The sequence below is a fragment of the Triturus cristatus genome, chromosome 12, assembly GCF_964204655.1.
Source record: "Triturus cristatus chromosome 12, aTriCri1.1, whole genome shotgun sequence".
NCBI classification, from domain to species: domain Eukaryota; kingdom Metazoa; phylum Chordata; class Amphibia; order Caudata; family Salamandridae; genus Triturus; species Triturus cristatus.
In genome coordinates this window covers 815,223,602-815,250,921 of record NC_140595.1, presented here as the reverse complement: position 1 = coordinate 815,250,921, position 27,320 = coordinate 815,223,602, and the positions used below count along the sequence as shown (strand labels likewise).

General features: G+C 47.5%; 1 protein-coding gene across 3 annotated transcripts in view; it reads left to right on the top strand.

The window, feature by feature from the left end:
• LOC146782962 (phospholipid scramblase 3-like) overlaps positions 1–27,320 on the top strand; it is a 102,866-nt gene that overhangs the window by 9,704 nt on the left and 65,842 nt on the right. For 2 of the 3 annotated variants that reach the window (XM_085638090.1, XM_085638091.1), the window contains exons 2-3: positions 1,716–1,780; positions 25,483–25,646. In XM_085638090.1, the coding sequence (XP_085494216.1) occupies positions 1,768–1,780; positions 25,483–25,646 (177 nt within the window). In that variant the 5' untranslated portion in view covers positions 1,716–1,767. Of the gene's footprint in view, positions 1–1,715; positions 1,781–8,758; positions 8,780–25,482; positions 25,647–27,320 lie in introns of those variants that run through there. The other variant, XM_085638089.1, reaches the window with a different exon arrangement.

Sequence of the window (27,320 nt, the reverse complement as noted above, 5' to 3'; positions counted from 1 at the left end):
TCAAATAAACGGCAATCATTTATTTACAGTCGAACTGAAGTAAAGAAAGGAAAAAAAAGCACAGACGGTATCATGCACCACTGAACTTTAAGAACAACTTTATTTGTGTAGACATCTTGCAGCAAACCTGCAATAAAAAATATGATAAAGTCTCCTCAAAATTCAAAAACATCTATTTCGCTAATATATTGAAGCTGTTTCACCTAAATACATCTGATTATAAAGGTGCTTTGCAATTTTTTTTTTTAAAGTGACAGTTTTCAAACATGAATTTAGAAACATTCATGCCTGCTCCCACCCTGACAACAATGCCAATAGTGAACTAAGAGGCAAGTCAGTCAGTAGTTGTGTGCACACTCTGGCTGGACGGGGTTGCTGTTATACATGGACAACATTATAGTTTATTAAATCAAACACAAGAGAAGGTTTTGTACAGGGCACATTCTGAAGTCATGTATTTCAAGGTCCTCTTATATGTGATAGTAAAGAAAAAGGAGGCAAAGTTATATAAAACTATTGCCTAGGATCACACAATTTGGTCAAGTGGGGAAGCCGAGATTGATCCCAGGTGCAATTCAACCACTAGATGTGCATGCATCGCGTCCCCATGCCTACCTTACACCTCCCAGGACCCCGACTGACAACCTCCTGGCATCAATGCTGCCCTCAGTCACACCACTGACCAAACTTTTTGGCCATTGTGAAAAGTTTACCGAGGACCCATGAATTAATCCTACCTGACAGTCAATGCGATGAGAAGGCCAGGAAACAGAGTGACCACTTGAACTAGTTTCGGGTAATCCGCTTACTTACCCAATAAATGCTGGTAACTGGAAGTAAAGCGGGTGGGGTGGGGCTGCAGTCCTGCAGTTTCAAGGCTCACCAAAGGTTTTGTAAGTTAAATGGGGGGTAGTTAGTAATCAGTAATGTAGACTTTTAATAAACGTATAGTGTATTGTACTATTAGTTGTATGTAATATTGTGTATTCTGAATGCAATACCTTTAAATCTGGCTAACTGGTTTGCGGCTACAGTCTTCCGACCGCTTTAAATACCGAACACTGTTATAATTCAAACTCTGTGGTAATCACGTTAATGGTCTCTGAAGGATGAAAGGTTGGGTTGCAGGTATTTGGACTAATGGCCCACAAGTCACACAGATCTCTGCAGCAGGCACATTGACCCGCCAGGGCTGCTTTCAGGTTTCCACGAGAAGAAAACACAAGGCCAAGGGCCCCTGAAAGATAGTTTGGAAAGGAGATTTAAAGCGGAGATAACAAAGTGTCCTGAAAACCCAAGAATACCGAGTGAAGGAATGAGAGATGCGTGTGACTGAGAAACTGAGAGAGAGAGGTGTCTGTGGATGGGGGGTGACAGTCAAAGGGTGAGAAAATGGAGGAGGAGTTCGAAGATAACTCTTCCCTTTTGGAAATCAGTTACCACCCTAACCAGGGAGTCTATAACTGATCAATGTCTTGAGACTAGAATATTGATAGTACCATACCAACTCACAGATTGGAAGGACGCCCTTACACGCCCCTTCCAAATTGCGATTCAGTATGAGTCGGACAGCCCATTGTACGATTTGGGAAAACCTTTCTGAATTGCTCAATGGGGTTAGTACATATTATAAATTGATTTAGCAGTTTTTATCTGTGGCAACATTTTTCTCCAACACACGTTTTGCTAAAATACTGTTTTGTTTCCTTGATTAGGTGACCCTGCGATTTGCACCTCGTGCCTGAATTATTAAGTTACATTCGGACGATGGCGTACCAAGGTATGTACAAAGCAAGCCTGTCGCCAGTCACAGCTCCGAGATGCACTTTTTCATGGTTTTGAATGACTAAATGAATAACTCAGGTGTTTACGGGGCCTTTCGGATCATTAAACCGTAGACTACAGTCCTGGCTTTTAGGTTGCCTTAGATCCTAGGGGTAGATGGTTTGTGTCTCCCAATCATATCCAACAATGCATACGTCACTTACATATTCCAGCGCTTCGCCAGTATAAGTGTTTTACACAGGTCCTGCGCTTTGACTCCTTTCCAGCGATCTAAAAACAATTTTACCTTAGCGTAAAAGTTTTAAAACAATGGGGCATATTATCAAGCACGGCGTTAAAATTATCGCCGCTTTAGTGGCAGAAAACTGCTGCTAAAGCGGCGATAATGGGCTTGATAATATGCCGCAGAGAATTCCCATGGAAGCCCATGTTGACACCAGAATATGGGCTTCTATTGGAATTCTCAAGGGCATATTATCAAGCCCCTTATCGCCGCTTTAGCTGCAGTTTTCTGCCGCTAAAGCGGCGATAATTTTAACGCCTTTTCTTGATAATATGCCCCAGTGTTTTTTCAATCCGTCCATCAAATATGATTTATTTCAGAAATATGCCTTTAAAACCTTATGCTAAAAAACAATCATTGCACCAAATGTATTACGTGCATCATTAAAATAAAGAAAACATTGAGACTATGTCTGTACGTTTGGCCCTGTAAGTGAAACATGTTATTTTTGTTTTGATGTATCTGTTCATTGCTTTGTCCACAAATGGACCTCTATGTAAACCCCACATTTTATATTATTTATTGAATTTTATTTTAAAAGTTTTATATAGCGCTGGCTAGACCCAGAGGTATCAGAGCACTTTACATGAGTAAGATAAAATAAAACAAACATGGCATACACGTAGATAAAAGATAATGAAACAACGTGAAATATACAAATCAAAATAGATATACAGGGGCAAGAGCTATACATATCAAGTAATTAGGTAGATGATGTTCAGGAAATGGACAAATATTACTGGACAAATATAACCTGGTGATTGGAGATCAAGTGCAGGTCACAGGTTAGGATCCCCAATAATAATTGAGGAGGTGGATTTTGAGGTCTTTTTGAAGCTGAAATAGGAGGGGTTACAGCGCAGGTTTTTTGGGAGGGCATTCAGATGATAGGACCATTACCAGAGAAGGAGCGTGATTGTGTGGATTTCTTTTTATGAAGTGGTGGGATTAGGAGGAGGGTGTTGGTGGTTCTCAGAGGTCGTTTGGTGCCCGCAATGAGGAGTTTCTTGGAGAGGTACTGCGGAGTGTTTTGGTGGAGGACTTTATGAGTAATGCAGGCAGTTTTGTAGGCAGATCTGCCTTCAATAGGGAGCCCTTTAAGAGATTTGAGAGCCGGGATATATGATCGAAGCATTTGCAGTCTGTGATGAGCCTGGCTGCAAGGTTGAGCACAGCTTTGATTGGAGCAAGGTGGACCTTGGGGATTCCGTTGAGAATGGCGTTACTATAATCAATACGAGAAAGAACAAGTGACTGAACTACAAGTTTAAAGTCATCGGTAGGTATAAAGGGTTTGATTTTCTTGAGGTGACGGAGAATGAAGAGGGCTCCTTTAGCAGAGTTTTTGATGTGGACGTTAAGGGTTAGGGTGTTGTCGACAGAAATACCAAGAGATTTGACGGAGTTGGACAGGGTGAGTGAGCAGTTGAGTGTGTTAAGGTCAGAGATCCAGGATTGAACGGGGAGAGGGTTATTTTTAGGGGAGAAGAGAATGATTTCGGTTTTGTTAAGGTTAAGTGTGAGATGACTGGAATGGAACCAGGTTTGGATCTTGGTGAGGGTGTTGTTCAGGTGTAAGATGTCAGCATGAGTTTTAATCTTGTAATAGATTTGGGTGTCATTGTCGTAAAGGTGGTAGTTGATTCCTGCTTGTTTAAGAATGAGGGTGAAGGGTTCCATAAAGAGGTTAAAGAGGGAGAGAGAGAGAATAGATCCTTGGGGGACTCCAAGGGAGATAGGGGTGAGGTTAGAAAGACAGTTTTTAATTTTGATTTGCTGAGTTCTGTGTTGTAGGTAGGAGACAAACCATTTGTGGGCAGTACCATTAAGGCCGAAACGGGTCCTAAGCATATTACGTAGGGTTGAAGGGTTGACTGTATCGAACACTGCGGAGAGATCAAGGAGGATAAGAAGGCAAGACTCGCCAATATCAAGTGAGTGGTGGATGTCATCGACGACATTGAGCATTGCCGTTTCGGTGCTGCAGCCTTTCTTGTAAACCTGATTGAAAGGGGTCGAGTAGGTCGAAGTTTTCGATGTATTTATTTAGTTGTAGTAGGACACATTTTTCAAGGACCTTTGAAGAGGTTAGTGATGGGGCGGAGATTGTTTAGGTCATTGGGGTCAGCATTGGGGTTCTTGATTATGGGGGAGATTTGTCCAAGTGGAAGGGAGGTGGGGACACAGCCAGTGGAGAGAGAGGTGTTGATGATTGTGGTCCAGTATGGGGTAGTGAATGATGTGCTTAAGGGCAGGGACAAGGTTAGAGGGTAAGGGGTCTTTTGTGTGGGAGTACGGTTTAAGATTACCAATTATCTTAAGGACTTCTAGCTCAGTCACAGGGAGGAAGTTGAGCAAGGAGGCATTGTTCTTTAATTGTGAGTTAGGAGAGTTGGTTTCCGGAGATGTGGTAGGGGATAGGTGTGAGGAGTGGTTAAGGGGGCGGGAGGAAGTAGGTAGGTGAGGATAGTCGCTGGGGAGCGGTAGGATAGTGGGTGGAAGAGAGAAGGGGTTAACTGGTCGAGGGTATGTGGAGTAGGCATTGGAGGTGAGGACGGGTTTGCATTGGGAGTTGGAGGGGAGCTGTGTGGGAAGGAAGGATTGGTCAATTTTGGCTATTTTGTCCGAGAAGAAGTGGGAAATTTCTTCACAACTGGCAGAGGAGGCAATCAGATTTGGAGGTGCGGGGGAAGTTTGGTTTCAAATGATTTTAAAGAGTCCCCTAGGTCTGTTTTTGGCACGATCAAGTTGAGTGCAGAAGAAGGATGCCTTTTCCTTGAAGATGTGTTTTTTGTACGTGGATCTAGCACTTCTGAGGAGTGCAAGATGGGAGGGAGAGGGATGTCTCCAGGTTCTTTCCGACAGTCTGAGTTACCGTCTTTCATTATTAAGCTCGGTATTAAACCAAGAGCTGGAGGGGGTGTTTCTTTGGTTTTTGAGTTTAGGCAGGGCCAATTGGTCAAGGATACCGGTGACAGTATTGTTGAAGTGTTCAGTGAGCTCATTCGCATTTTGTGAGGGGGAAATGAGAAGAAGTTGAGCTTGGAGTTTAGACTCAAGAAAACCTGGGGGGATACGTTTTAGATTTCTGTTCAATGTCTTAGGTCTGTTAATTTTGGAGGAAGGGAGATTTGCATTGGTAGAAATGGTGAACAGTAAAAGATGATGGTCAGACCAGTCAATGGGGACGATATTTGTCACGGAGGCCAGATCTTCGTTGGAAAGAATGGCGTCAAGTGTGGCTCCTTTGGTGTGTGTTGGGGCAGACATAGTTGTTTGAGTTCATTGATCTCAAGTAGATTAGTGAGGAGGGAGATAGTGGGGTCATCGGTATCGTTCCAATGGAGGTTAAGAACCCCAAGAAAGAGATTTTTTGAGTTGGAAAATGAGGATTGTGTCAGGAGCTCCGATAAGTCCTCGATGAAGGGCTGGGGGGCACCAGGGGGGCGATAGATGTTGTGTAGACAAATTGGGTGGGAATTTTGAGTTGTCAGTTCAGCTTCCAGGTATTCGCAGGAGTTGTAGCCAGAATTATTGACAGGGGATAGCTGAGGTTCATTTTATAAAGATAATGGCTAGACCACCCCGAACTCTGTCAGGTCTATCTTTTCTAAGAATAGAGTATCCCGGGGGGGAGAGTAGGTCAAGTATGCTCGTTGAGTGGCCATTGAGCCAGGTTTCTATGAGGAATGCAATGTCAATGGATTCACTCAGGATAATTTCCGAAATTTCCGTGGCATGTTGGACTGCGGAGCAACAGTTAACAAGCATACATGTAAGTGGTGTGGGGTTGCATAAGGTGGGTGGGCAAGAGTGGATCGACATGAGTTGGGGTGGTGGTCTGGGGGAAGCGGGGGAGGAGGGGATTCTATTAGTCCCTAGGATAACAGGGATGTGGGAGTAGGGGAGTGGAGGATTGGTGGTTGGTAAACTAGGAAGGTAAGAGTTGCATAGGTCGGAGAGGTCGGACGGGGAGAGATGGTCGAGGTGCGACGAGGTCTATGTATACGGCAGCGGAGAGGAGTCGATCTCCAATGATTGTGTTTGGTGTTAGGGATTTTTTGGAGGGGGTGATTTATGGTGAGGGAGGTTTCTGGAGCTGAGGAAGATAAAATCTTTCCTGAATTGAGAAAGTTCAGTAATCAAATTAGAGAGGTCAAGTTCGATGTTGTGTAGGCTCTGGGCTATTATGGTGAAGGGAGGTACCAAGGGGGCGTGGTCTGGGTTAGTTGCAGAGGGTGGACTGATGTGTGAGGGGGAGATAGGGTATTGGGTGTGGAGTGAGGGGTGACGGGGCTGTTAGGTGTGAGGGGTTCGGTAATCAGGTTGGCTAGGTTAAGTTCAGTGTTGTGTAGGCTTGTGGCAGTTGAGGTGAAGGGGGTACTGAAGGGGCGTGTGTGGGGGTAGGGAATGGTCTGGGTTAGTTGCAGAGGGTGAACTGATGTGTGAGGGGGGAGATAAGGTAGTGGGAGTCGAGTGAGGGGTGACGGGCTGTTAGGTGAGAGGGGTTCAGTAATCAAATTAGATAGGTTGAGTTCAATGTTGTGTAGGCTCGAGGCAATTAGGGTAAAGGGAGGAACTGAAGGGGCGTGGGCGAGGGAAAGGGAATGATCTGGGGGTAGGGAGTGGTCTGCGTTAGTTGCAGAGGGTGGACTGATGTGTGAGGGGGAGATAGGGTATTGGGTGTGGAGTGAGGGGTGTCGGGCTGTTAGGTGTGAGGGGTTGGGCTAGGTTAGAAAGGAGGTTAAGAACTTCAGGAGATGTGGTCAGAGAGGATAAAAGGGCATAGAGGGACTGGAAAGCGGATATACTGGGGTGGAGGGGTTGTGATAAAGGATTGGGAGGCGGAGTTAGGAGGGCCTGGAGGGGCAGGATAGGGGGGATGGGGAGGATAAGAGGGTGTTTGGGATGAGTAAGAGGAGGGGGGTGAGGAGTTGTGTTAGGGGATTGAAGGGAAAGGACAGAGGAGTACATGAGTGTTTGGGAAGGGGGGAGAGGTTGGGGGGTCAGGAAGAGGGGGGTAATGGGAGGGGAATGAGAAGTAGATGGCAGGGATTGGGGCTACCATTTTAGTGGAGGGGTCCAAGGAGTGTGAGTTCCGGAAGTTAGGGGGAGAGAGGGAAATTAGAGGGGGATGGGAAATAGGTAACGGTGGTTGGGGAATGTCGTTTGCTGTAGAGAGGTCCAGAGAGAATGATGGTGAGGTCAATTGTTGGAGGATGGTGTTAGCTGGATGGTTGAGAGTGGAGGTGGAGTGAGAGGTTGGAGGGGCGTTATTCAGTTGGGGAGAAGGAGTGTTAGGCGCAGAGTGGTCAAGGAGGAGAGACATTATGCTGAAGTGGTGTTCGAAGATGGAAAGGTGGGATACCGTGGCTTGTATGAGGATGTTACCTGTTTTGAAGTTGGAGATATCGATATCACCATGACAGGATGAGGAGGGAGCGGTGGATATTTTGAATCCATATGGTATTTTATTTGATTTAGAGATTGGGAGGTGTTGTAGGAAGATGCTTTTCCATTCGGAAGGACGTTTGGAGTAAAAGATGTAGTTGGTTATAATGGGGGAGGTGAGGCTGAGGTAGTTATCAACAATGAATGTTTCAGGGTTACGGATAAGGAGTTTATGTTTGAAGTTTTGAGAGATTGGGGGTAGAGAATGGTCCATGAGTTGGGGCCATGTTTGGAGAGAGTAGGGTCCTGGGGGTGATGGTCAATGCTGTGAGGGGGCATGTTGGGTAGACGTGAGAGGAAGAGAGAGTGGAGTGAGGAAAAGTTAAGGAAATGGGGGAAGAACAGGAGAGGAGGATTGGGAACCAAGGGGGGCACTGGGAGAGTGGGGGGTAGAAATATGGGGGCTAGACTAGGAATAGGGTAGGCCAACGAGGAATTATAATCTGCAAAATGGGGCAGATCAAATAAACAAATTATATCGACAATCAGATAGATAAACAATTGGCAAAAATGGAGCAAATCAATATACCAGGAGCAAAGCTTGAAATCAAATAGATAAACAATCGGCAAGTGAGAGCAGATCAGTAGAAGACAACAACAATGCTTGCGAGGGCGTGGAATGTCTAAGTTAGTGAGGGAATACCGGAAGAGAGAGAAATACAAGAGCATAAATATAGAAAGAGTTAGAGGGACATATGGGTAAATCAATGAGCCAAAAAAATAATAAGCGGTAAAAAAGTTAGAGTAAGAAGCTAGAGTCAACAATCAATGGAAACATTTAGAAAGGGAATACCGGAAGAGAGAGTAATACAAGAGCATAAATATAGAAGAGTTAGAGAGACATAAGGGTAGATCAATGAACAAAGCAAAATAATACGCGGTAAAAAGTCAGAGTAAGAAGATAGACCATGATAGTAAGCAGATCGAGTCAGTAATAGTGCATTGGGTCACATAAGATTCACACAACAGATACATAAGCAATGTTGATGGACAGCATAGTGGGGTCAGAGGCATCTCCAATTTGTAGAGGTTGAAGAGATGTCATCCCTTTTGGAGACTTAGGAGATTTAGGACCGTGGAAAGGGCTGTGAGTTTCACCCTAAAAAGGACCGTTGAGGAAAGAATCGTTTAGTCCTATGTCTCTTTCCATGGTGCTGTGTAGAGGTGGTGAGTCCTTTCTTTGTTACGTTTTCTTTGTTACGTTTGTTAAGAAAGTAGCATTTAGTCCTATGTCTCTTTCCATGGTGCTGTGTAGAGGGGGTGAGTCCTTTCTTTTTCACGTTAGAGGCATTTAAAGATAAATATGCTACCTCACGTGGTGTTGGTCAGCAGAAGGCACGGCATGCTCCCTACTTTTTTGTTGTTAAAAATACAATAGTTCGTGAAAATAAAAAACACATTGTTATAATGGCAGGAAAATCCAGACAGCAATACAGATATGCTCATGCCGATCCGACTATTGTTTCGAAATGCCTACAGTTCCGATGCTTGGACATCAGAGGGAGCCAAAACACTGCAGATGCGGGCAGCAAGCGGTTTAACCATCTTCAGTCCATCCCGGTGTGGGAAGCGGGGTGGAGCAAGGAGCGGCTGGAGTGTGTTATTGCTTTGCTCCAAGCACTGCCTGGGCGGGCGCGTAGCTGTCAATGGTGCAGTGTCTGTATTTTCAAACCCAGCACATGCTCCTTGCTCGCAGCAGACTCTATCCCAGCCTTGCTTGCCTCATCCCTGTGCCTGGGCTAACACTAGATTTACAAATAGAGTTGCACAGAGGTGTGTGAAATCACAGCTTGACTTGTTCTGGCATCGGTGTATCTTACAGTAGAGCTGCAGGGGCTGATTTCCTGCCCACTGTGGTTTCCTGCAGTTTCCATGCCGGGGAGTATTACCACAGACACCCGGGCTGCTCGCCTCTCTCCAGAGGGTGGAGCCGGGTGACAGGAGCTGATGCTTCTGCAATGAAGATACCGGATGCTTTGATGAAAGGGGGGGGGGGGGGGGGAGGAGAAGAGAGACAGGGAAAGATTTGAGTCCAGCCTGGCACTGCTTCAGCCTCCACTCATTGAGATGATGCCACCCTGCAGAATGTGCTGAGGGGCCCCTCGGACGCCCACATCATAAGAATATTCAGGGTCCTTATGTTGAATAGGGGCCCCTGAAGGTTGGTGGCACCCCTGCACGCAGGAGCTGCAGGGCCTGTGTTACACCCATACCTTCCCTGTAGCACCCATGGCCGGTGCCATTGCACACCATGGGGCACTTTGTAGGGCACCCCCAAAGTGCACTTAGGCCTCCTCATGGCAGTGCTGCATGCTGCGGCCCGCTTTGTTACAAGGTGCAAGAAATCTGACCACATCCCTCCCATCCTTCTCACCGTCCAATGGCTGCCTTTTAAGACGACAGCCCAGGTTAAAACGGCCTGTTCCACACACAATACCCTGCAATTCTCTTCGCCCACGCACCTAACGGAACAATAGAAGATTTCAAGTAAACAATGAGGTTCAAGAAGCTCTCAAACCCTTCTTCAGGAGCACCCCACCTTCAAACGAGAGTGAATGATGAACCATTCATTCTCCGGAAGTGCAGAAGAATTTGGAACTCCCTCCCTCCGACCCTCTGTGCGACCTTCCAAAACTCTGCTCTTTGAAATACACTTGGGTCAAATTCCTTTCGCCCCCACTCACTCCTGAATGTCTGTTTCACTCTTTTTGAGGTTGTGTCTCAGCTGTGCTCCCTCACTGGTGGTTTGGGGTTTACACTCATGCACAGCTTATCTCCTCTTACTCTTCATGTGAGTTTGTGTCTGTAATGTACTCTGTCTGTGACTGTTTTACAGCACTCTGATGCCTCCTGGCCATGGCTCCTGTTTATAAAATCACACAAATAAATAAATGCATACATATATACATAAATAAATACATACATGCATACATACATCAAATAAATTACCCTGACAGGTAAAACAACTGACGCGAGGAGGCAGGTGGGAGGAGCGTGTGTGCTTCAGATGTGCAGGCTGCACTGATGAGGTCTGTAAACTAAGCAATAACAATGTTCACAGGGAACTTATTTTAATTAAACAATTAGTCAATAAAGAGTACAAATTTATATACTCGTAACTGATTCAATCCAAAAGCAGGGAGAAAAACATTTCAAATCAATTGAAAAATTACTTCAGTAACCTTGAGAATTATTTACTTCAGCCGAAGTAAATATAATTTATTTCATGAATAGCAATTTACTCACAAGAATTGTTTCATCACAAATTTTTGATGCTACAGGCACAGGGATAGGAAGTGAAAGAAAGAGCCCAGTGAAGTGATCATAGCCTTTAAGGTGAAGAATATGTGAATAGGGAAAAGGTCTTAAAAACAATGAGAGGCATTCAACAATAACATAATTCTTTGTTGCTCTCTCTTGGTTTGTGTCGACGACGTTTCAACCCATGTTGGGTAGGGGGTCTCTTCAGGACAGTTATCTGGGGACTGAAAATTAAGATATTTTATGTGCCAGTAGTAATTTAAAACCATCCGTCACATTTAATTATATGGACGTAGGTTACTGATTCGCTTACCAATGTAAGTCTCGTATCTCCACAGTATTCTACGTTGAACCCACTGATCGAAACAGGGTATGGGTGGGATTAAATCTCTTCAATTCAGCCTAATACAAACAATATAGACAGACGTGTCAATTCAGTAGGGCATTGTGTCAAGAGATTAACACAATTCAGTACAGCCTCATTGAGATGATAAAAGATTTTTTGCTCCACTAAAGCTACAGTCTATGACCCTTGGAGAGCCCATTATCATCGGTCTGTATCTACCACCATTAATGTAATAGTTAGCTCGTGAGGTTCAATTAACCCCTCATGTTATTAATTATAAAACTAAAAAAACGATAGAGGAACACTCACATGAGTTGTAAGTCTCTCTCACTTGTCCATGATAAAGATGGGCCGCAACAATGATATAATGCTGAAAAGACCAAGGGAATTATTAGTGGATGCCTACTGATGTTTAGAACTCGCGTCAGTCTTAGCCTACGATATAACTGGACTTACTAAGTATAAATCTCTAGGACGACGAGTTAAGCGTCTCCTTCGCAACGGCTGCAGTGCCGACAATCCTACGAGGGTAGTAAAAATAGAAACTGGACCATTCCCCGCATGCGCAGTTCAGTTGGCACAAGGCAATCATCACGGCCATCTTTGAGTGCCTAAACCTTCATTAGTGTTCCCCATTACTATATAGAGGTTATAATCCACTCCATTAGATGGTATCTAATTCCATCTATTTATACTGGAAATCATGTATTAAGACTAGTTATTTCGCCCGGAAGGGTGTTTGAAACCAGTAACGATGTGTCCGGTGAATCCGACCCCATGTTCGCGCATGCGCTCTCAACGCTCGCGGCCATCTTAGAGCGGTTAATTTCTCTAGATACATAGGGCACCTATTAGGATTAACCTTGTCTCAATAGAACTGGGAATAGTTGGGGGAATCAGCCAGCATCACCGTTCCTAAGTAGGGCATGGATAAAAATTACGAGCAGGAGTCCCGCCAATGTACAGTCAAAAGTGATATCCCCACATACCTATGGGGTTACCTATTAATAGGGGGCCGAGGTTCATAATCCCTATCGGGAGCATGAATATACAATGTGAGAAGGAGTACCACCAATGTACTGTCGAAACTGATGTCCACACATACCTAAGAGATTACCAATTAACTCATGGCCATCCTGAAATAACAAAGTTTGCCTGACTGATATTCGTTTCCTACGACAAGAATATAAAATTGAGCTAAAGTCTCACAGTAATCAAACATTTTTAACATCACAATCAATATTTACAACAATCATTTACATTTAAATCTATTGCATATGTACTAAATGATTATTCTATTCCGTTGAACATTTGCAACAGGCAATAAACCATAACATAAGGTCACTTAACAATACTGGCCAAGCGGTAGGTGCATACCCAATCCTTCAAAATATATTTATGGCAAACATCGTCATTGATCACAGTATCTCCACGTCAAGGCAGGAAGAGTATTCAATTGAGCAGATCCCTACTCAAACCAGTATCTCTATAAACCCTTTCAATGGAGGCTGATGAATCTTCGCCATTCTTCCAGACTATTCAACCCTCTACTCGTCGATTGACATTTGTCAATCCATTTACATTCTAGGGTTTGTAATAGTAGAGAAATGTCACCTCCTCTAGTCGGTAACTTTGCTTTTTCAATCACCTGCCATCTGATGTCATCTGGTGAATGTGCTTTCTCCTTATAGTGTTCTACCAAAGGGGCATTCTCTGTCTGACACCGTATCCTACTCCGATGTTGGCAAATACGGGCTTTTACTGGCTGGGTAGTTTGCCCTATATAGATCAATCCACATGGACACCAGATACAGTATATAACATTAGATGTTAAACAATTAGAAAATTCCCGTAATGTATGGTTTATGTTTTCATGCGAAAAGGATTTTGTTTCCAAAGTAAATTTACATGCCACACAGCTGCCACATTTAAAATGACCAGTTATTGGTGGTAAAGCCCAAAGCTCATTGATAGTTGTTTTGGGTTTAGTGATACTGGTATCAGAGTGAACCAGATGATCTCTTATATTTTTACCTTTTCTGAAAGAAAACATAGGTAATTCTTGACCCACTTCCAAGGTGTTCAGAGTGAGCCAATGTCTTTTAATGATCTTTTGAATCTGTGTACTCAGTGGACAGAAGGTGGTGACACATATCATCTGTGTATTTGGTGTTTTGATTGTTTTCTCCAATAGAATTTCTCGGGGACTATACCACGCTCGTTTCATCGATGTCTTGACCAATTTCTTAGGGTACCCCCTTTCCCTTAGTTTAGTGCTCAGGATATTGGCTTCCATGAAGAAATCTTCCTTTTCTATACAATTTCTTCTGAGCCTTAAAAATTGCCAGTATGGTAGCCCATCTTTCAAGGCCCTCGGGTGAAAGCTGTTGTATTGAAGGAGGGTATTTCTATCTGTTGGTTTGCGATAGAGGGTAACATTAAGGTGGTTGTTATTATGCCTTATTTTAAGGTCCAAAAATGGAACCATCTCTTTCTCACAGTTAAAGGTGAATTTCAAGGCAGACTCACATTCATGAAGATATTCAATGAACAGGTGCAGATCAGAATCTTCCCCTTTCCATATGAAGAAAATATCATCAATATAACGCCTCCAACACCTTATGTTGTTAAAAAATGGATTGGAGGCGTTATTGATATATTTCTCTTCAAGGGCACCAACGTACAGATTTGCTAGATTAGGCGCGAAAATTGCGCCCATAGATGTACCTGAGCATTGTTGATAGTACGTGGAATTGAATTTAAAGTAATTCATAGACAATGCTATTTCAAGGAGATCAATCACAAATTCAGTGGGAACTACAACAGGTCTAGGACGGGTGTTTAGAATAGTTCTAATTACCTCCATACTCTCTGCTTGAGGTCTGTGAACTGACATCACACAGAAAAGAAGAGGCTTAAAAGGCACCCACCGAAGAGAAAAGCACAGTACTCTTAATCCACCCTGCACTGCCAACAATCACCATAAACCGACCTTCTAGAATGATCCTTTGTTTGATGATCTGCGGGGACTGTGGGGCGTAATGTGACTTCAGTCACCAGATGGCCTCTTTAAGTGCTTCAGTGAGGGGGGCGTGGCTTGGCGCGCGGCAAGATGGCCGCACTGTAGTGCTGCTCCGCCGGCCGCCGTGATCATCCTACACTATCCTGCTCTCTGGGTGCCCATCGCCTAACGCCCGACTGGAGGACTGACACTCCGGACACTGTGCTGGCGGAGACTTCTGTCGGGAGGCAGATCCGTGGTCTGAGGCGGCGATCGGAGAATCGCGCTGGTCGCGGCGGCCATCTTGGTAGCCGGCTGCGGTGTACGGAGCAGACGCGGCGGCGTAGATCAGCGGCGAGTTGGGGGCCCTGCGCTCCGTACCTGAAGCTGGTGCTGTATGCGGAGACGACGGAGAGTGGCGGCGAAGGCGTCCGACCTGGGCCCCCCTACCGCCGCAGCGACGAAGACGAATGGTGGCCTGGCGGCTGCGGATGCAGAGGTGAGGTGGGCGGTGCGAGCTGCACGCGAGCTGCCGGCTTCGGACGGGTGAGTGGGCCCTGTGGCTGGTGGCGAGCTCCCCCCCCCGTACCCTGCTCGCGCTGCTGTGCGGGCACACCGGCTGGAGCGACTACGCACGTGGAGTCCACGGAGAAGAGAAGTGACCGTGGGAGCTGCGAGTGGAGGGGGCAGGGCGCGCGCGGATTGCCGGCCGCTCAGCGAGATACCCCACTACGTCCTTCGTAGGACCTGGCGCCCTACAGGGTTCCCTGCCACACACGCTTCTGGAGGGATTTGAGTGCTGCGACTTGTGGGACAGATGTAGACATTTGTGGAGTGCATGCGGCTGGCTTCCCGCGTGGGGCCTGTGGTGTCACCTGGGGGTGTTGGAGGCGCACGGACCGACTGGAACTGACTTGTGCGCACTGTGAGGAGTTGACCTCGAGCCGTCCCCCCCCCCCCCTCCGGCCCCGGTTGAGTCCTGCTGCTGGCCTGTGTTCTGCTCCCCGCTGCTCTGGGGGTGCACACGGTCCGGTCTTGACCATGGGCAAATCGGACAAAACACAACCGAGGCTCACGTTCGAGCCCCGCAAAGGGGGGAAACCCTCGCGGCCCGGGACGCCGGACACGGAGCTGGAATCTGCCGCGCTGGGCCCCACGACTCTGGAAACGACACTGGCGGCGATTCAGGCCAGCCTGCAGTCCATCGATGGCAAAATAGAGGCTCTTAGTGGACGCATGGACTCCATTTCCGCCAGGCTGGACAAGCAGGGGGTGCGCCTGGGCGAGGCGGAACAACGTATATCGGACACTGAAGATGGTCTCCAACAGGTTTCCGATAAGACTGCAGAAATGGCACGACTGCTGGCGGTGATACAGGCCAAGAATGAGGATATTGAGGCGCGCTCTCGGCGCAATAACGTACGAATCTTAGGCCTGCCGGAGTCCACCAACGTGGGCCGTCTGGAGGACTACATCGAAACGATGATACGAGATATCTGTGAGCCTGCGAATCTCTCCACCATGTTTGCTGTTGAACGCGCCCACAGGTCTTTAAATGCGCGGCCGCCTCCGGGGGCTCCACCGCGCCCCATTATAGCTAGACTGCTGAACTTCAGAGATCGGGACGCACTGCTCCGTGTCTCTCGTCAGAAAACCACGATCACCTATCAGGGGAATGTCCTCTCCTTCTTCCCAGACTTTACTGCCACGGTTCAAGCTGCCCGCAAAGAATTTCTCGGCGTTAAGAAGTTGCTCATGAAGGAACAGGTCCCCTATGCCATGCTATATCCAGCGCGTCTTCGGATTGGCAAGGATGACGCCGCTAAGATATTCACGAACCCGAAAGCAGCCATGGACCACGCCAAGTCGCTGAGAAGGGGGCGGCAGCCCTCCGCTTCCACTTCCGAGATCGAAGACTGACTGTAGCCCCTTTTACTCTGATGGACCGTTGCTGTGTTGGCCCTGGGCCTGATCTACCAGACTGCTGTGGGGCCGACTCACGTGGGATGCTTACTGGGTTACACATGTTGATACCTGCGATGTACTCGTATTGCACTTGTTCTGACTCATGTGCCCCATTCTGGTGCTTACTCTGGGGTGTTGCAGCGGGTGCAAGTGTTCACATCTAGCAACGGGCAAGTCTCGGTGTCGTGTGCACGCTGTCTTCGCCAGTTGGCTGCTGTGATGCGAGGGGGCGATTGGGGCTCCCTGGTTGTTTCCCTCATGATGTCATTTCGTCGCTGTACTAGGGGAGCTCGAGGCGCACAATGAATGATTGCGAGGCGTTTTGGATGGTGGGATACCCATGGAGAGCATTAGTCACAGTATGGCGGCCCCTCCCCCAAAAGACTGGGAGGTATTCGCAGCCAACACGTCCCCCCGATGGGTGCTCCCCACCTTTCTTTGGTATTGCTACCTCAGGGGTTTGTTTTTGGTTTTGTTTTTGTTTTTCTGTGTGCGAAATTGGGGTTTGTCTTTGGCAAGGTTGGGTTGCTGAAGTGGGTGGGGGGTGGGTGTTCAATACAGTTCCGGATGCGATTGGGGACGTCAATTGATGTGCCTGCTGAGAAGATGCAGCGAGATGCGTGTTGTGATGCGGAGCGCAGTGTGGTGGTAGGCTCTGGAGCTGTGCTGGTGTATACAGACAATGGGTGACGACTGCCGATGCCTGACTTGGAATGTCCGTGGGCTTAACACCCCAAAAAAAATACGTCAAGTGTTACACTACTTGGACAGGCATAACATTCAGATTGCACTACTGCAGGAGACGCATCTCACTAAACATACAGAGGCTACAATGGCTCACAGATGGGCAGGGTTTCGGCTCGCTTCCTCATACTCGGCTTATGCGCGGGGAGTGGCTATACTGGTCAAAAAGGGTATCCCATTCCTGCCAACACACACCGCTACTGATTCAGAGGGACGCTGGGCGGCAGTGCAGGGCAGGCTGGGCATGACTTATGTTACGATCCTGAATATATACGGCCCAGTAGTAGATGACCCACTCCCCTTTACACAAATGCTTGCTAGGGTGCGCTCCTGGCCGGAGGCTGCGGTGCTATGGGGAGGTGACCTTAACACACATCTCAACCCCCAAGTGGACAAGTCTAACCCGGCGGGAGCTCGCACGCTTAAAGTGGCTCAGTGTGTCCGTGAAGCTATGGCAGGGATGGGGCTGGTGGATGTCTGGAGGTTGCGGAATGAGCAGGCTTGCATGGGTACGCACATCACACCGGCCCACAACAGCTGGTCCCGGCTGGACTACTGGCTATTGAGTGAGGAGACAAATAGATGGGTGATCGGCGTCAACAATCTGCCGCGCACACTATCGGATCACAGCCCGGTATACTTACATCTGCGAATCCCTACTAACCCACACCGCCCCTTCACTTGGCGCTTTCGAGCGGAGGCACTGCAGGACCCTATCTACACAGACACTATTAGTAAGGCCATCGTGAACTATTTCACTGAAAACACAGGCTCGGTGTCTAGTCAGGCGTCGCTATGGGAGGCGTTCAAGGTAACGATTCGGGGGGTCTGCATTAGTACCACCGCCGGTATTCTGAAAGATCTTAGGGGGCAGCTCGCAAAAACTGAGAAAACTCTTGAAGGGTTGGAGCGGGACTACTACGCAGCGCCGTCCACGGCGGTGCTTGCACGCATTCAAACAATGCTTACGGAATATGAAAAGATGGCCGACACAGAAATAAAATACAGGGGTAAGCGGCACGTGGCTAGGGCGTACGGGGAGGGAGGGCGACCTGGCAGGAACTTGGCCGCTAAGCTGCACTTTCGGGCAAACCATCAGCAGATTGACAAAATAGTGGATGCCGCCGGTAATGAGCACTTCAGGCCTCAGGCTATAGTGGATCAATTTAAGGACTGTTACAAGACACTCTATACCACACAGGGGGAGGTAAACGGGGCGGACATGACTGACTACTTATCGGACATAGCATGTGCGTGGCTCTCCAACTCCCATAGGGAATACTTATCCCTGCCTATAGACGTGCACGATGTCCGCGACGCCATCATGTCTCTTCCCAACAATAAGGCCCCAGGGCCTGATGGCCTATCGGCCGAATTCTACAAGGCGTACATTGATCTACTTGCCCCGCACATTTTGGAAATGTATGCTGAGGCACATGAGGCCGGCATCCTGCCCCCGTCTTTGCGACAAGCCATGATTATCACACTCCTCAAAAAGGATAAACCACCAACCAGTTGCGACTCCTACCGTCCTCTGTCGCTGATCAATCTCGACGCAAAAATACTAGCTAAGATTCTAGCCGCAAAAATGCAGCCCCTGATGAACTGTCTGGTGCTCCCAGATCAGTCCGGGTTTATACCGGAAAGGTCCACCTCCCATAACTTGCGGACTATTTTCTCCATGTTTCATATCCTCAATCCTGAACTATCGGCAGCCGCTGTTATGCTGGACGCGGCCAAAGCCTTCGACTCAGTGGAATGGCAATATATGTTTTGCGTATTACGTAGGATTGGTTTCCCAGAGGTCACGTTACGGTGGATCCAGCTATTATACACTGATATATCGGCGGTGGTGCGAGTAGGTAACCACACGTCGGGGCCATTTAGGATTGGTCGAGGTACTAGACAAGGGTGCCCTCTGTCCCCTCTCCTGTTCGCCTTGGCCCTTGAGCCACTGGCTTGCAAGATTCGGCAATGTCACAGGGCGGCCGCCCTAAATTTCAATCTCCGACCGGTGGGCATATCGATGTATGCCGACGATATGGTGTTGTTCATTAGAGATCCCCAGACACACCTATCTCCGGTACTCCGGGAATACATTAAATTCGGCTTGTACTCCGGACTTGCGATCAATTGGGACAAATCGGTTGTCGTACCGCTTACGACGATCACGTCACAGCCCCACATGGAGTATCCCTTGATTTGGACGACGGAACCAGTGAAATATCTCGGGGTGTGGGTCCATCGTGATCCCGCGGTGGTGATCCGGGAAAATTATGGTAGGGCATATGACGCTCTAGTGCAACAGGTGGACGGATGGCTACGCCTCCCCTTGTCTCTGGCGGATCGTATTGCTGTGATAAAAATGGTTGTTCTCCCGCGTTTCCTATATTTATATTGTAATATTCCGATTAGGCTGACTCAACAATTTTTCATAACGCTGCGTGCCCAACTACTGCGGTTCATTTGGGGTGGAAAACACCCTAGGATTAGCTGGAAAACGTTGACTTTATCGTACGACAGGGGGGGCTTTGCGGCGCCGGACTTTTATGTATACTACCTGTGTGCACAGGCGCAATATGCGTATTTTTGGTATAGACCGCATAGCTTTGTCCCACATGTGGCGGTGGAAGACGGGGACGCCCATCCCACCCCACTTAGAGGTATACTAACGCATACTGTCCGGCACACGCCGCGCACTGAGATTAACACACTGGACATGACTATTGAGGCCTGGCAGGCGATTGGACGCAGAACGCAGAGACTACCGTTATATGCGCCAGCGTTGCCATTGGTGCACCACGCGGCCTTATCAGTTGCGCAGGAAGCTGGCCCTCTCACATCACTTAAAGAAGCGGGTATAACACATATGCAGGACCTTTACACACAGGGCCGTTATCTAGAGCAGAGGGACATGGCATACATACAGAACCCCACACCCCTGTTTGTGTACACTTGCCACCGTCTCAGGCGGGCCATGAGAGATCACTACCCCTGTTTCCCCGCTGAACCCCCCACACTTAAAGCCTTGCAGCTGCTGCTGGTGACCCCGTCCAGGAAGAAGCTAATCACAAAATTATACAGGGCAGTACAGGAGGAGACGGTTCATGGCCCCGATGGTAGTTTAGCAAAATGGAATGCTGTGCTGGTCCCCCAGATATCAACTGAGGACTGGGAGCGAATCTGTCAGCTAACGGGCCGCCTCACCCCTAATGGTAACTTGCGTATAATCCACTTCAAGTACTTGCATCAAATATACCATACCCCCTCCAGACTGCACAGAATGGGGTTGAGGGAGTCGGATCGTTGCAGACGGTGCAAGCAGGGGGCTGCGGACTTTCTGCATCTGGCGTGGGGCTGTGGGCCAGTGTCTGAGTACTGGAGAGAGGTGCTACATCACATTCACAAAATGACTGGCGCTGAGCTTCCGTGCGAACCCGCGGTGTGTCTGCTGACCTCCGTGCCTCAGTTAAAGGGTTTGGTGGGCAGGTTTGTGAGGGTTGCCCTTCTGTTGGCCAAGCGGCGCACCCTGTTTACATGGGACAGTGCAGCTAAACCAAAGGTGTGTGGATGGTTGTCGGACATGGTATACTGTCGGGAAAACTTAGAACTGTATGCAGAGGAGTTGCCCGCCACCTCCAGACCCAAGGATATCTGGGAGCCGCTCAGGCGCTTTCTTGCTGAGGCGGCACTGAATGCGGCTGATTGAATATTGTTTGCTCTCCTTCTGTGCCCAGGTAAATTAACAAGGTGGTGGCTACTAGCTGGTCGGTACTGCGTGCCTGCCGCAGGTCATTTGCTGTATTTTAGCAGTGCACTTTGTGTTCTGTGATTAGCCCGGAACTGTAATGTTGTTACAATGTTCTATGTTTGTCTGTACGCCGATCACAGATGACGGCGAGATGTACCATGCTTTAAAATAATAAACAGATTTAAAAAAAAAAAAAGTGCTTCAGTGTGGAACAGAAACCCATATTGGGTACCCACCGCTTCATTTCCACCCTAGTTTACCGCTAACATACCAGAGCACTGCCAGCCAAGGGCAGAGCATCTGCGGTGGCCGGGGGGGGGGGAGGGGGGTCGTGAAGGGAGGGTAAGAGTCCTCGTGCCCCCTGAAGATCTGCAGTCTGTGAACATTAGGCCAACTGCTTGCAGTCCCCCTACACACACTTCAGGGGCACCAAATTGAGTATTTATGCATGTATATATGTATGCATGTATGTATGTATGTATGCATGTATAAATGTACATATGTATGCAGGTATGTATGTATATATGTATGTATGCATATGTTTGTATTAATGTATGTATGAATGTATGTATTAGTGTAACTATGTATGTATGTATTCATGTATGTATATATGTATGTATGTATGCAGGTATGTATACATATATACGACGACAGGCGAGGAAAGTGCTCCCCCTGCTCCCTCCCAAGCCAAGAAAATGATGGTCCAATCTATTCTACTCTCTAGATTGGATTATGGCAATGCGCTTTATTTGGGAGCCCCTACCTCAGTGATCAATAAATTACAGACCATCCAGAACTGCGCAGTCAGATTGTTAACGGGAACATCCAAATTTCTCTCCGCAAAAACCCGCCCTCCTTCTCCTACATTGGCTTCCAGTGAAAGAGCGAATTAGCTTCAAATCACTATGCATTGTACACAAATCCCTACAGGAGATAGGCCCTCCCCTGACCTCGGCCATAATACATCCATATGAAGCAAGGAGAAAGCTTCGCTCGGATGATCTTTACCTAATCGAGACCCCCAGAATCAAACGAGCCAGAAGTGGCGGTAGACTCTTCTCTCTGAATGCAGGCAGACTCTGGAACACCCTGCCCCTCCACCTCCGAAAAGAGTCTAGTCATCTCGCCTTCAGGAAACAACTCAAAACCCTTCTATTTCCTTTAAACCAATTATTCTGTCTCACCCACCCGTTCACTAGTCATGCCTAGCGCTGGGAGACCTTCTGGTAGCCATGCGCTTTATAAATGCCCTTTTCATTTCATTTCATTTTATTATATGTATGTATTCATATATGTATGTATGTTTGTATTATTAAATGTATGAATGTACGTAATAATGTAACTATGTATGTAATCATGTATGTATGTATTAATATATGTATGTATGCATATATATGCATGTATGAATGTATTTATGTATGTATGCATTAATATGTGTATGTATATATGCATGTATGAATCTATGTATGCATGTATGCATGTGGTATTTCTATAGCGCAAACCTAGCTTACAGGCAGAAAAGCTCTGTACAGAGTCAAAGTCAAGCATACAGTCACCAAGTGATACGAGAGAGGGGCTGGTTTTTAGACTGTTAATGCATTGTGATGTTGTGTTGTTTAAAGATGTGAGTCTTCAACTCTTTCCAAAATTGGGGCCATCCTGATGGATATGGGAAAGTTGTCCCATATCATTGCTGAATCGATGGAATAGGTCAGCTGTCTTATTTTACTTTTATACACTTCCTAGTTTGTAGTCTGGCGGTTGTACAAGCTCCAGTTGATGGTACCCTTTGCACAGGTCCAGGTTCGAGAATCGGCATGCGCCAGTGAGGCAGCTTATCATGTCATTGAGGTGTGGCCCAGGGTGTCGTTCCCTCTCAATGACTGTATTTGGTATCCTCATGTGCACGCATATGCGAATCTTTGAGGTGTTCTTTTTCTTAACTGAGACTATTGGAGACACCCAGGGAGTCGGCCCTTCTGCAGGCTCAATGATGTCCTGTGCCAGTAGACTTTGTATTTCCTCTTCGACTTGAGGTTGGAGGTATATGGGCACGCGACGGTGATGCTGAGCCACAGGTTTGATCGCCTCGTTGTTGTGTAGTGTAATTTGGTTCACTTTTAATTTTCCTAGGCCTTGTAATAAGGCCGGATGTTCTTGTAAAATGTTCAGTTTCTCTGACATGTGGTATGTCATTGCTAGGAGGCCCATTACCTGCGCTGTGACGTTGCTCAGCAGGCATGGTGCTGAGATGTCTCCCCGTAGCACATGTATCTCCTCTTTACATGATCTGTCTTTGTACGTCAATGTCTCTGTGAACTTCCCCATATTTTCCACTGGCTTCTTTGAGCCCCAGGTGAACACATCAACGGTGGATGGCGATAGTGGCGGTCCTATTTTCATCCTCTCGTACTCCGACATGCACATTATGTTGCACGTGGCCCCACTATCGAGCACAAAAACGTGTATTGTGTCTTCCTACTTCAATGTCCACTGTTGCTGTTTTCTTGATCTGATGTTTCTCCACAAGATTGTGCTCTGGTCTTTGTTCTTCCGTAGGTGCATCTGACGTCAGATACAATTGTTCCGCACTTTCTGGCGTCACTGTTCCATCTGATTCATCTGAGGGGCTGCGATTTGCCGTTTCCATATTCTTGGCATATCTGCTCGTTACCGCTCGTTGTCTCGCCGGTCTTCCTCGCTCACTTTTAAACTGTCTACTCATGCAGGCGCTTGTGGTTGTGGCGCAGTGGTTGTCTCTCTTGCATTTCCTGCATTTCTGGCCCATTGCCGGGCACGCACCATGTGGAAGTTCGAGTCCGCACCTATAGCACGTTCTTTCATGCTTCTTCATTGGCGGTGGCAGTGTGCTGTCTTTCTTATTGCTGTTTCCCGTTACACGGTTCACTTGCTCCGCTCTTCTTTCTTTTCCTAGCTCCATCTGTTTGGCATGTGTCTTTGCTCTCGCTTCCGCTCGGGCCATTGTCAGTATTTTCTCCAGCGTCGTTGGTTCCTTCAAAATACGTGAGCGGAACACCACAGACTGGCAACCCTCAATGATGCGCAGTTGTATTGCTTGTTCATTGTCAAACTTGTCGAACTCTCAATACGTGACCAGGTTTCGCAGTCTTGTTGCGAAAACATCAAGGGATTCTTCTGCTCGTTGACGCGCGGTGTTAAATGTGTACCTCTCGAAGTCTGTGTTTCTTTGCCGGTCGAATTTATCTGTGAGACACTTTATCAGTCCCTTGTACGTCGCTGTTTGATCGCTGGCAAATGTTATGAGCAGGTCCTCCACTTCATCCCCTACGAAATTTAGAAACAGGTCAATGTGTTTAGCCTCGGCGATGTCTGTGGCACGCATGAATCGTTAAAATTGCCAAATCCATCGTTCCCACCTGATGCCTATCTGTGGTTCCGACAGGCTGAATGGTAGTGGTCTGCAAAATATGGCCTGCGCATTGTTCTTATCACTTGCGGGATCAGTCATTTTCTTGTTCAGCTCTTGTGTAGGTCTTTTCGTACGGACTTCTTTTCTTGTAGTTTCTTCTTTTTCCTCAATTATTCCTTTATGTCTCTCCTTCTTCCTTTATTTGGTGGTGTTTCCTCTTATTCCATTGTATTTTCCTTTTACTTCGCCCTTTTTCTTGTTTTATATCACCCTTTTTCTTCTTTTTGGGCCTTTTCAGTATTTGCCTGACCTCAAAATGGCCTCTTCCTATTCCTTGCTCCTCATTGGCTCCCCCTCCTGACCTTAAAATGGCCGTCGAGATTTTGGTGGGTGAGATTTGGTATTCCTTGTATGAACTGACTTTAAGATGGCCGCCGGGTCTTCCTCAGCCTCTCATTGGCTGCTCTGCCTGACTCCAAGATGGCCGCCGAGCTCTCGCGAGATTTCGCTTGAAATCTGTACGTGGGAAGCTCAAGGCTGTCTTGGCAGTTGGCAGTCGGCTTCTTTCGCGGTCGGGTGCTTTTCTTGCCTCCCGTTCACCTCACCTCACTTGATGCGGCCGGGGTGGGCTCCCGATGTCGCTGCAGGCGCCAGCACGCAGACCAAGGTGGGCTTCTGGCTCAGCTTTCCTCCCGATTTCGCGTCTTCTTTTTTTGTCGCCACATGGACCAGGGTAGGCTCCTTATTTCGTCTTCTTGGAGTCAGATGAGCTCCCGACGACACGGTTTTTCGTTCTGACAGTCAGCTGACCGGGGTGGACTCCTGGCTCCGTTTGGACGTCATCGAGGGGCACACGCTTCTAATGTCGATTCCCGATCCCACCTGATCGTCGCCAGTTGTCGTGTTCTGGGAATGACCCACGCAGAGACAGGTAGGTGGTTACGCCACTCTTTATTGGTTTCTCTGCTGTGCCCACATGTACGTCCGTTCCTCTTGCCCTCGTGTCCCGTACTGATCCCTCCCCGCTCCCTGACCGGAATTCGTGTCCTGTCTCTGTCCCCTCCCCACGGTCGGGTGCAGGGTCCTAGTGCCCCCTTGACCCAGGTCACTACACAGGGGTGAGAGAGCTTGGATGAAGGATGATAACTCTGCTCTCTGTAAAACACTTTGGTTAAATTCCCAGGACGAGGGAGTGATAGGGAGTGATAGAAATGCGTTAGACCGGAATAGCCCCGTAAAAAGCTTGCACTAGTCTATAAATTCCTGAAGCATATGTTAAGTTTAAAATGCATTTAAGTTTAAAATGCATTTAAATAAAGTACATTTAATTATAAAAGTATGGAGGTTTGTAGGCTCATTACATATTTTGTGTGAAAAATCTAAAAACAAGCCCACAGTCAATGCTCATTTAGAGCCACCCGGAAATAATAGTAGTGACAGTTCCATGGCAGGGTAAGGAGGAGAGGTGGGTGGTTAATGCTGTCTTGTCCTTCTTCCCCATCAGGTGATAAAATTCAGTACGAGCCTCAGTACCAGCCTCAGCGGTACCAGGGCACCGAGGCTGGGCAGCCGCAGTCACACCAAGCAGCTGGAGCCTCAGGCTTTCAGCCAGTGCCATACATGGCGGCACTGCCCAACATACCTCCGGGGTTGGAATACCTGACACAGGTAAGACACCGTCACTGCCTTCCTCCTAGGCTTTTCATTTTATTCTCAGTTTTCCAGCTTTACCCTACCCTAGCTATGTCTCCTCCACCTTCTCTGCACGTCTAATCTGTCAGCTCTGCCAGGCTCAGCCTATCCAGTCATGCAGCTCTCATCATTAATGCCAGGCTGTTCATATGTTTATCCCTGCACTCACCCCCATCGTCATCATCACCATCACCACCACCATCACCACCACCTCCACCACAATCACCACCACCACCACCATCACCACCACCACCACCATCACCACCACCACCCCCCAGACCCCCTCCCAGGCATCCAGGCTTTTGAAGAGATGCTATTAACTTTGGCCCAAAGGGTATAAAAACTTAATCAAATAGTATTAATGTGCCTCCATCATCTCTGTCAATGCCCACTTTTTAGTTTTTGCCTCGATGTGGCCGAGCTCCATTAATGACATCACAGCTAATCCAGGTTGTCGCCTAGGAAAGCAGAGTGCTGTTGCCATGCATGGGCTGCATTGTCAATGGAAAAAGGTCCCTCTGCAGGCACTGCAGCACCTGGAATAAAATAATTCCTCTCTTGCCATTTGTACGTTTGAGACAAAGGGGCTGCTATACTGGTGGCATTCTCCATGGAGACGACCGACCCGCCCTGGTTTGTCATAGGCTGTTGTTGACCTTCGCCCTATGCCTGGCGCATTTCCTGCTCCTTCACTGGGCTGGACCTGGCTCCACATAGCAGAGCCCACAATCTTGCACGTGTAGGAACATGGCGGCCATGTTATAAGGGCTCTCAGAGTTCAAGTCCCATCAATAATTTATGGTTGGAGCCAATGCTTAGGCGAGGACCATGACATTCTCATTGTGACTCGGCCTGGCTGAGGGAGGAAGGAGAGATGAGAAATCAAAGCAGCCGTGGAGCTGCTGCTAACTCCTGCACCACATCATGCTTCACATGTCCCTCCTGAGAGTGGCCCTTCTCCGGCAGCCTGTGTTGCTCTGCCCGGGATGACTTCCCGCCCTGATTGTTAATGGTGTGAATCCATTGATCTTGCTCATGTCTGCCTCTTAATACTGTGTGTGACCAATAATGCTTATTACTTTGTGGAACCATTGATGCTTGTTACTGTGTGGGGCAACTGATGCTTGTTACTGTGTGGGGCAATTGATGCTTGTTACTGTGTGGGGCCATTGATGCTTGTTACTGTGCGAAGCCATTGATGCTTGTTACTGAGCGGGGCCATTGATGCTTGTTAGTGTGTGGGGCCAATGATGATTTTTACTGTGCAGGCCATTGATGCTTGTTACTGTGTGGGCCATTGATGCTTGTTACTGTGTGGGGCTATTGATGCTTGCTAATGTATGAAGCCACTAATGTAGGGCTATTCATTCTCACTGCTGAGTGAGGCTATTATTGGTCACTACTTTGCAAGAAATTGCAGAGCATTTACTTCCATGGGCCGTTCATTGTGGTTCCTGAGGTCACTGTGACACAGACCTCATAAGGCTTTTTATAGATATGCTGCCCAGGACCACTGAAGTATATAATGTCTGAGACCACTGATGCGTGTTACTGCCTAGAACCACTGGTGTTTATAATGTCAGAGACCACTGATGCATGTTACTGCCTAGAACCACTGGTCAAATCAAAAGCATTTGTATAGTGCAGCAC